The following is a 10,201-nucleotide window of genomic DNA, read 5'->3' as shown; positions in this document are numbered from 1 at the left end:
ATGGGAGAGGCTGCTTCAGGCTATGTGAGGTGCTAAGCTTTGAAGAAGCATCTGGGTGCCTACGGCCAGTTGAGAGGGTGGCATACATATCCAGGCGAGGTGGGAGCAGAGGCCTGCCCTGAAGAGCACACACAGGAAAAAGCAGAGGTCATGTCTTGAAAGGCTTCTAATACCTGTTCGGACTTTATTTTGGACAAAACGAAGGGCGGCAGCTAAGGGGATTTTGTACCTTGTTTTATTGTTTTTTAAACAGGTCGTGCGCTCTGAGTCACTTCAGTCGTGTCCGATCTTTGCGACTCTATGGACTGTAGCCCACCAGGCTTCTCTGGCTATGGGATTCTGCAGGCAAGAATACTGGAGCGGGTTACCACGCCCTCCTCCAGGGGATCTTTCCCATCCAGGGATCGAACCCGTGTCTCTCACGTCTCCTGCGTTGGAAGGCGGGTTCTTTACCACAGGTGCCACCTGGGAAGCCCTTTTAACAGGAGGCTGACAGAAAACATATTGGGTTGGCCAAAAAGTTTGTTCAATGTTAGAGGAAACTCAAATGAACTTTTTAGCCATCTCAATTTTTTTGGGGGGTGTGGGGTTTTTAAAGTTTATCTATTTATGGTTGCGTTGAGTCCTCATTGCTATGTACAAGCTTTCTCTGGTTGTGGGGAGCAGGGGCTACTCTCCAGTTGCGATGTGCTCGCTTCTCTTTTTTCTGTAGCTCCCTTGTTGCAGAGCACAGGCACGCGAGTGCAAGTTCAGTAGTGCACAGGCTTTGTTGCCCCACTGCATGTCCTACTTTCCTGGGCCAGGGATTGAACCCATGTCCCCTGCGCTGGCGGGTAGATTCTTAACCACTAGACCACCAGGGAAGTGCCCTGGTTTTGAAGGATCCCCTGGCAGCATTGTGAAGGATACATCAGAGACACCAAGAGTTTACTATTGCTAAGTGCTATATACTTAATGAGATTTATTTTATTTAGCTATTACAACATCCTTGTGAGGTCGATGTTATATATAATTGCTGTTTTCTAGATTAGAAGCCTCAGACTCATAGCAGCCCTCTTCACTGGATAAGCGCTCCTTCCCATCCCATGGGATCCTGATGGGATGGTTAATCACCTTGCCAAACCTGTTCCTTGGCCATGGGTGTGGTGTGAGGTCCAGGCCTGGCCAATCAGTGGGCCCCTTGCCCTGACAACAGCAACTAGTCCAAGGGGCCAAGAGATGGTCATGTGACATAAGCAGAAGCAAACTGAATCCTGGGATGTTCAAGATAAAGACTCTGGGAGAGAGTCCCACTTCTTTTTGGATCTCAAGCTGTAACCATGTAAGCTGGAGGCGTATGAAACCCATTTCCTATGACTTAGAGGTCATTTCTATGTGACAAGATCGAAGGTGACCAATGCACCAAGAAACAGATGCGCAGGATGTGGAAGCAAAGGGAGAGGCGGATGTAGGTGTTTGAGTCCCTGGATTTAGCCACACCTGAAGTTAGACCCAACTGAAGCTTCCCAGTCCCGGTACATAAGCCTTTCAATTACATTGTTTTGTGTTTTTAAAAAGCCAAATAACTGATTCCACAACCCCACAATCCTATACATCCAGAAAAGATGAAAACTCTAGTTTGAAAATATACACATTTCAAAAATATACATGTACCCCCTACCATGTTCAGAGCAGCACTATTCACAATAGCCAAGACATGGAAAAAACCCAAGAACCCATTAACGGACAACTGGCCTAAGAAGATGGTATATATATATACTGGACTATTACTCAGCCACAAAAAAGAATGAAGTATTATTATTTGCAGCAACGTGGATGGATACAGAGATTATCATTCTAAGTGAAGTAAGTCAGACAAAGAAAAATATTATATATCACTTATATGTGGAGTCTAAACAGTAATATAGGAAATTTCCTGGTGGTCTAGTGGTTAGGACTGGGCACTTCTACTGCAGGGGCCAGAGTTAGATCCCTGGTTGGTCCGGAAACTAAGATCCATAAGTCACAAAGTGTGGCAGAAAACAAACAAAAACAAATGAACTTGTTTACAAAACAGAAATAGACTCACAGACATAGGAAACAAATTTATGGTCACCAAAGGGGAAAGGGGTGGGAGAGGGATAAATGACGAGTATATTAATGTGCGTTAGGTGCTCAGTCTTGTCCGACTCTTAGTGACCCCATGGATTGCAGTCCACCAGGCTCTTCTGTGCATGGGATTCTCCAGGCAAGAATACTGGAGTGGGTTGCCATTTCCTTCTCCAATGATGTTAATAGATACACACTAACATATATAACATAAACAAGGATTTACTGTATATTCACTATCTTGTAGTAGCATGTAATGGAAAAGAATTGAAAAATAATCACTTTGCTATATACCTGAAACTAACACAATATTGTAAATCAACTACGAGTGTGCACGCACAGCTGTGTCCAACTCTTTGCGACCCCATGAACTGTAGCCCCCCAGGCTCCTCTATCCACAGAAGTTTCCAGGCAAGAAATACTGGAGTGGGTTGTCATTTCCTACTTCAGGGGCTCGTCCCTAGCGCAGTGGTAAAGAATCTGCCTGCCAGTGCCAAAATCAGCTATACTTCAATTAAAAACAATGACCCAGATAACTGAGGCTCAGGGAAACTAGGTAACTTTTCTGAAGTCACAACTAGCAAGTGGCAGAACCAGGATCTGAACCTCTCTTATCACTTGTGCTCACTTGGCCCCAATCACATCATGATAACATGAATTGCAAACAGGCAAACCAGTTAGGAGCTGCTGCTGAATAAACCAGGTGAGCAATGAGAAAGCAGGGTCTAGTGCAGTGGTGTGTGAAAGAGATTGTGATGGAATTTGGGAAGACAGAGAACTGAGTGTGCAGGCCTAGGGAGGTGCGTGGGAGGAGGACCTAAGGAGCATGGAAGATCCAAGAGCCGGGGCAGACGGGGCAGAGTGAGAGATCTCGAGGCAGAGATAGGCTTGTCTCAGACACGGAGACGTGGGCAAGAGCAAGGCCATCCCGTGGGCGGCGATGAGTCATCGGGAGCCACGTGGGAGGCCAAGGCCAGGCCTGGGGTCGCCCACAGATTGGCGCTGGAGAAGAGAGAAGGAACAGTCGGAGGAGGAGGAGGGAGCTATGTCACCGTCACAGGAGAAGGTGGGAGTCGGCTGTTCAGCATCTGCTGAGAGTCAGAGGATGAGGCCTTAGAAACTTTGGAAGCCAGAGCTGGGACCAAGGAGGCTGGGGGAGGGGGAGTGGAGGTGATGGGACCCCCTGGATTCCGCAGCAAAGGAAGGGGAGGTGAGGAGGAGGGGGAAGGTCAGGTGGTTCCCTCCCCCTCGTGAACCCTGCACCAGTGCTGCTGAAACATCGGACTGTCTCACACTGCCTCTCAAAGGCCAAGCTGGACTCAGGTGACTTACCCAGCCCCTTCCCAATGAGCCAGAGACAGGTTTTATTTCCTAAAACATTTTAATAAAATTAACCAATAAATATTCTACACTGTATGGGCTACAGGGACAAAGAGTGGAAGACAGAGGGCCGGTCTCTCCTACTTAGGCCCTCGGGTCCCCTTGCAGAAAAGGAGAGAGATGGTGCTATGAGCTGGTTCGGGGCTAGGACTGGGGCGGGGGGTGGGGGAGTGATCCTGGAATCGGTGATCTGGGCTCCATCCATCGTGTTGATATATGGGAGGAGAGGAGGGGTCAATAAAAGGAGAGCCCCTGCAGAAGGCAACCCAGAACCCCCAGAAGTGACTGGGGTGAGGGGAGAGCTAGCCTAGAGGAAGGGGTGGGGGAGGGGCAGGACGCAGGGAGCAAGGACCGGCGGTGGCTCTGGCGGTTCTCGGGCCACAGCCGCTTACTCCCGGACATAGACCCTGGTGCACACAATGTCATCCGCCGTCATGGTCTGAAAGGAGAGGAGTCACTGTTAGTCTGGGAGGCCCCTGGTTCCTGTGCTTGGGAGCAGGAGGGCTGCGTGGAAGTACTCTGCTTGGCCGCCAGGTCCAAACCTACTTCTTGGCTCAGGATGGTTCACAAAATGCCTGGGCATCATGTGATGGAGGACAATAGAGGCCCAGGGTCCATTCTACGTCTCCCTTCCCCAAGCCAGGAAGATCCCCCCAGAGAACTGCTGGGGCCTTTCAGAGCAAGTCCTTTGCTCCACACGGAAGGGACACCCTTTTGCATTTGCACGAGGGTACTGCATGGGACAGAGACAGCCTAGTTCTGCCCCAGCAGCTCCATCAGGAGACAGAGAGACCAGCCACCGTTGTTCTTAAATTTCCTGTACTGTGGAATGACCTGGAAAATCTCTGAAGGTAGCACTGGGCTTGCTCTGTCTGAGCTAGGAGAAAAGCAGGAAAAAGCCTCACCAGGATCAGCTCTCCATCGTTGGTCAGTTCTCTGGTCCAGGAGGTCTTGGGACCCTCTCCCTTCAACAGCCTCTGCTCGCAGACCATTTTGTTCTCACTCTCCCATTTCACCAGGCTCTGCACGAGAGGGTGGCCAGGTGAGTTGGGCCCGCAGCTGGGACAAGGCCGTGAGAGGGACAAAGGAAGCGCCACCTTTCTACCCACCAACACTACCTAGGGGCTCTCCCCACTGGAACTGGAGGAAAGACTCGAGGAAAAGATTGGAAAATGTCATGGTGAGACACCAGGCGATGGATCCCATGACCCTGAGGGACCCCACCCCTGCACGCACCTTACAGGGTCTCCCATCCACAGTCTGCTCTTCAAACTCCTCTCCGATCTTGAAGTTGATCTCCGTGGTACGCACGGTGGTAGAGGTCTTGATGTAGAAAGTGTCCCCCTCCTGTTTGATCTCCACTGCTGGCTTGGACGCTGCAGCCACTGCGATCTTCCTCAGCATCACATTCACCCCTGTAGGGAGGGGAGAGGATGGACGCTCCAGGCACCTGCCTCATACCCTCCCCAGGGGACAGCAGGAGCAGGCTGAACTGTGAGTCGAATGGGACGAGAGGGAGGCTTCCTGGGTGTCCAAAAAGCGTCTTGAATGCAACGTTGGTGGTATAGTGGTGAGCATAGCTGCCTTCCAAAAAGCGTCTTGAAAGGAGGGCAGGTGGTGCAGCCCTGATGGCCTGGGGGGTCAGGGAGGAGGGGCAGAGAGGCAGCGCCCTCCCCTGGGAGTTCTGCTTCTAGCCTGGATGAGTCAGCAGCCCTGGATTGGGATCCCCAAGTCTCAGCTTTGCACTCAGTTCTCTCCGGTCCCTTCATCCTGCTACAGCTCCCCTTGGCTCCATTCACATCACTTTTGGTCCTCTGTTCACCTTGCTTGAGACCATCAGCTGGGGTGGGCTCATCAGAGTCACTGTGTCTGCACCCCCACCCATGTGCAGGGCAGACCCTCCTCAGCCAGCCCTCACTACTCATGTCCTGAAGTAGGGGCCACTTCGCTCTTTGCCTACTCACCTCCCCTGTCTGGTGGCCTTGATTTGCTGAGTCTCTGTCCCTCCCAGGATGAGAAGGAACAGGGATTCTCAACAGGGGAAGGGGTGTGGCAGCTGTGTCCCCCTACAGAATGGTCTATAGCCTGGGGAAGCCACAGGCTGTGAAATAAGATCCATTAGGCCATGATTTCCACCTGGCTCACCCTCCCTTTCAGGCTGGGTGACCCTGGGCTAATGGCTTAATCTCTCTGAGCCTTAGATTTCTCAATTGTAAAATGGAGACAATAGTTCCTTCAAGAGCCTAGCAAATGGGACGATGTGTGTTTAGGCCGGAGCACACACAGTACCAGGCACATCTTTAAGTTTTCAAACAGTAGCTACTCTTATTGTTGTTTTTACTGATTAAAGGAAGGCAAATAAAAAGCCAGAGTTGGGGCTCAAAGTTCCATGCATCAGATTGCTGTTCGCCTGCCCTCCTGGGAGACATCTACGTCCCTCTCCTCTCAAGGGACAGAGAGGGACACTCGCCTCCCCTCCCGTGATGTGCCCCGACTCCAGGATCACCCACCCTACTGCAGGGCCCAGCTCTTCTCATTCAGCTTCTGTGGGTTCACAGTCCCTGTGCCTGTCCCCCTGTCCTTTCCCAGACTGGACTCCTTCTCTCCGCTCCCTAGCTATTTAAAAGGAATGGGGTAGCCAGAGAGAGCAGCCCTCTGCCAGGAAGTCAAGCAGGCTGGGAGGCACCTCTAGTCGGGGCCCAGGTCCAAGCCGTGCACTGCTTCACCTGGCCTGGCCTCCGGCCCTGAACTGGAGCAGAACCATTCCGGGAAACAGTGGGTGAGGATGAGGGGCCAAACTGGGCTGGGCCAGGTGAGTGGCCTGGGATTCCCCTGATGCAGGCCAGACCCCCGGCTCTCCTCTAGACCTGGATCCCTAGAGAAACACATTCCGTTTCCCCTTGGCACCAGCACAGACCCACTCTACTGCAGGCAGAAGGGAGTAAGAGGAAGGCCTGTCCCTCAGGAGCCCAGGGACCCACTTCCTGGTTGCTGATCTCTTGGGACCAGGAAGCAATGACTGAGGTTCCTAAGACAAATTGACCTGGTAAAAGAGACACATCCTGCTCCAAATCCTTGAACAAACAGACTGCTTCACTCTCTGGTGCTACCTGGGAAGTCCATCCTGCTATCTAACAATTATCTTTCCCGTTACAGAAACAGGAGCTGCTCGCTATGTGCTGTGCATGTGTGTTAAATCGTGTCCAACTCTTTGTGACCCTATGGATCATCACCCGCAGGCTCCTCTGTCCACAAGATTCTCTAGGTAAGAACACTGGAGTGGGTTGCCATGCCCTCCTCCAGGGGATCCTCCCAACCCAGGGATCGAACCTGCATCTTTTACACCTCTTGCATTGACAGTCGGGTTCTTTACCGCTAGCGCCACCTGGGAAGCTACGTGCCATGACCATCATACTGGATGGGACAAAGAAGTGAAGTGAGTTAGCCGTGAAAGTCGTCTCAGACTCTTTGTGACCCCATGGACTCTACAGTCCATGCAATTTTCCAGGCCAGAATACTGGAGTGGGTAGCCTTCCCCTTCTTCAGGGGATCTTCACAACCCAGGGATCAAACCCAGGTCTCCTGAATTGCAGGATTCTTTACCAGCTGAGCCACAAGGGAAGCCCAAGAACACCGGAGTGGGCAGCCTATCCCTTCTCCAGAGGATCTTCCTGACCCAGGAATTAAACCGGGGTCTCCTGCATTGCAGGCAGATTCTTTACCAGCTGAGCCATAAGGGAAGGGACGGGTATCCTCCAAATACCTGAGCATCCCTCCCCAGGAGAGAGACCCCTGAATAGGACAAAGAGGAGTAGGAAGGGACTGAGGTTCCTGCGGAAGCAAGGCTCGGTTCAGAGGGGACACCCCTCCCGTCGCCTCTGGTGCCTGTGGCGCTGGGGCCAGGCTCAGCTGACCTTGGCTGACTCAGGACTGTGTTTGTCTAACGGGTCTGTTTTCGGTCTGTCCCCTCAGCAAGCCCTGAGGAGGGCACGTGGCTCTGAGAGACCCCACAGAGAGGACAAACAGACTGAAGACAGACAGACAGCAGGGTTGGGCTTAGGATCTAATCCTCCAGCTGGGGCCTGGGGGTGCGCTAGGTCACTGCCTCGTTCACTAGGGAGAGGGGCCAGCATCCAGAGATGATGGGGGAGGGAATGGCCTCCAGGCTTTCCGAAGGGAAAACTTTTCTCCTTTCCTTTCAACAAGGGTAGAGCAAGAAAGGCTGACAGAACTCTGAGAAATACTGTGGTCAGATTGCAAGAAAAACTAACAGTAAGGTAGGGTGTGGAAATCCTTGCTTTCCTCACAGCATTCCAGACCTTTCCTCATTCCTAACTTATTTCTTCACCCCACGCAGGGTGCCCTCTGCCCAGTCCAGCCAGAGTCTCTCTGTTCAGGCCGAAATGGAGGGCTCCAGGGTTTCCAGGTGGCTTCCGAGTGGCTGAATTCTTAACTAATCTCCATCTCTCTTCAAAACCCTCTCCCCAGCCAGTCCAGGCTTTCTCTGCCCCACCCCACCCCCCAACTCCCCAGACACCGAAGGGCACCCAGGAGTTGGGACAGGCAGTCTGAGTAGGTTCAACTTCTTCCACCTTCAACCGGCTGGGCTGCAGCCCGGCTCTCCAGGGAGGGAGGGAGAGGAGAACTCGGATTTTCCGAAAAGGAGGGGGTGGCTGGGGTTTCACACAAGCCATTTGTTGAAATCTAAGAAAGTGATAATTATCCAGAACGATTTTAGGACTCTAGTCGCTCGCTGTAGGAAAGTATTTGTCTCACAGATGGAGGGTGGGGGGAGCACAGTGGAAAAGTTCTCAAAGGCTAAGAAAAGGGAATCTAGGGGCCCTGCTGTGAGGGATCACCTAGTGGGCAGAACCCGCGGCAAAGAGGTAAGGAATCTGCCCGCGGAGATGGGGTTACCTGCAGGGGGCACAGGGGAAGGAGGCAGGATTGCCTCCGGGGGGTTCGGTTGGGTAGAGACCCAGGCTCTCAGGCTGGACGCAGTGTGTGCAGCTTCTGAACAGCGGAGAACCCCCTTGCCTCACCCCAAGAGATACCGACCTCGTGCTTCTGGTTTCTACTTGATTCAGAGGCTGAGTCACTGCAGCAGCTGGCACTGGTGGGCGCCCCGCCGGAGAAAGAAGGATTTAGGTATTCGGGCCCAGCGCCCCAGGACCCAGGCGTCTGGCCCCTATTCTTGGGAATGTAGGCGCTCAGCTTCCCACGCCCTGGTTCCAGCTTCCCTTTCTTTCTCATACCCACCTCCGATGCCTCGGCACGCCCTCTCCCCTCCCCGGCGATCAAAAATCTCCTTACCCAGAACTTTGAGCAAATCCTCGAAGTTCTCCGATCGGATGATCTTCCAGTTACCAGAGAAGTTGGGCATGGTGGCGGCGCTAGTGGCGGGCCCCTTAGATCTTTCCACTGGAGCACTGGACGCTGAGTCTTTTAGTCAAAAGAGATGTCTCCGCCGCCTTGCGGGACTCAGGAAACGGGGTACGTCCGAGGACAACCCTAAAGCTGGCCTGGGCTCCCGCGCGGACAGCTTTTATACCCTTCGCGGACCCGCCCTTGCCCAAGAACGAGGTGGCCCCGCCTCCCGTCCCGCCCCCCTCCCCACCTGTGGGGGCCTTGAGCCCCGTCCCTTCATTACCGTCCCACCCCCACCCCCACTACGGCCTCTGGATCTAGACCCATGCTCGGGTCCAAAATTCGCCGAGGGGGCCCGAGATTGCTGGCTCCCGCGCCCGTGGGTGGATGAGGAGGCGGACGGAGGGCGAGCCCTAGGACTGGGCTCTCAATCGAGAGGGCGCCGGGTCCCGGGCACAGAGGCTGGGGTCTCACGTCTGCAGTCCGAGGGGCAGGGTCGCATCTCGCCTGTTCCCCATCCCTCCTCAACCTTGCACTGTGCACTCTGCTCCTCGGCGCCGGACACCCGGCGACACCACCAGCTGGCAAACCACTCCTCGCGAGTCGGAGCTGGGGCGGCCGAGCTCCGCTCCGCTGAAGCTGGAGCTGGATCCAGGGTGACCGCTCCAAACTCGAGAGAGGCTAGGGAGTCCTGGGGTGCAGGGACCAGGCACCTAAGTGAGGCAACGGCGCCCCCTGCTGGAACAACTCGAAGGCGCTGGGAGGGGTTCACCCCCGCCCCCCGCCCGAGACTCCCCACCCGGGTTTCGGGCTCCAGTGGTGACCCGTGGGCTGAAAGTTGGCGCAGGGAGACTCAGTCCTCTTAAAGAATTGGGCGGGCGTCGAAGGGTTAAACAGGAGCCTTGAGCGCGAGGCTGGGGAGGGCAGAGGTCACAGCCAATCACTTGACACGAGCTCTTTATTAAGGCGCTTTCTCTGTCGCTCCGCTCCCCAGACCCCCGAGGGGATCGCAGTGCGCGGCAGGGAGGGGAGGCGGGGACAGAGGCTCTGAGCCCCAGGCGCGCCGAGCTGCCACCTCCGGGTGGGGGGGGAGCGGGGGCTGGGTGCCCGGGGAAGGGGAGGAGCAGGGTCTCAGGTGTCACCATCCTGAGCCGTAAAACGGCGGAAGGAGCGGCAGCCCCTCGGCGAGCGGCTTTGAAGTGGGAGATCAAAGGAGGGGGGCAGGGCACGGCTGCTCGCGGAGACCCAAGTGGGAGTGGGCGAGACCCTGAGGGAGGGGGCCAGGAGACAAACAAAAATGAAGTCAGGCAGGAGCTTCGGAGACAGGCCAGGAGGCCGCAGACCGCCGACCGCAGAGGAGCGGGGT

General features: G+C 54.4%; 1 protein-coding gene across 1 annotated transcript; it reads right to left on the bottom strand.

Annotated features, from left to right (window-relative positions):
- Window positions 1-3,685: 3,685 nt before the first annotated feature.
- CRABP2 (cellular retinoic acid binding protein 2) lies at window positions 3,686-8,988 on the bottom strand. The gene is made up of 4 exons (XM_043876430.1): window positions 8,782-8,988; window positions 4,705-4,883; window positions 4,374-4,490; window positions 3,686-3,907 (listed from the first exon to the last, which is right to left on the bottom strand). Exons 1-4 carry the CDS (start codon window positions 8,849-8,851, stop codon window positions 3,857-3,859), a joined length of 417 nt encoding a protein of 138 aa, XP_043732365.1. The 5' UTR covers window positions 8,852-8,988; the 3' UTR covers window positions 3,686-3,856.
- Between the last annotated feature and the right edge of the window lie 1,213 nt (window positions 8,989-10,201).

The sequence above is a fragment of the Cervus elaphus genome, chromosome 20, assembly GCF_910594005.1.
Source record: "Cervus elaphus chromosome 20, mCerEla1.1, whole genome shotgun sequence".
NCBI lineage: Eukaryota > Metazoa > Chordata > Mammalia > Artiodactyla > Cervidae > Cervus > Cervus elaphus.
This window is presented reverse-complemented; position numbering and strand designations above follow the sequence as displayed.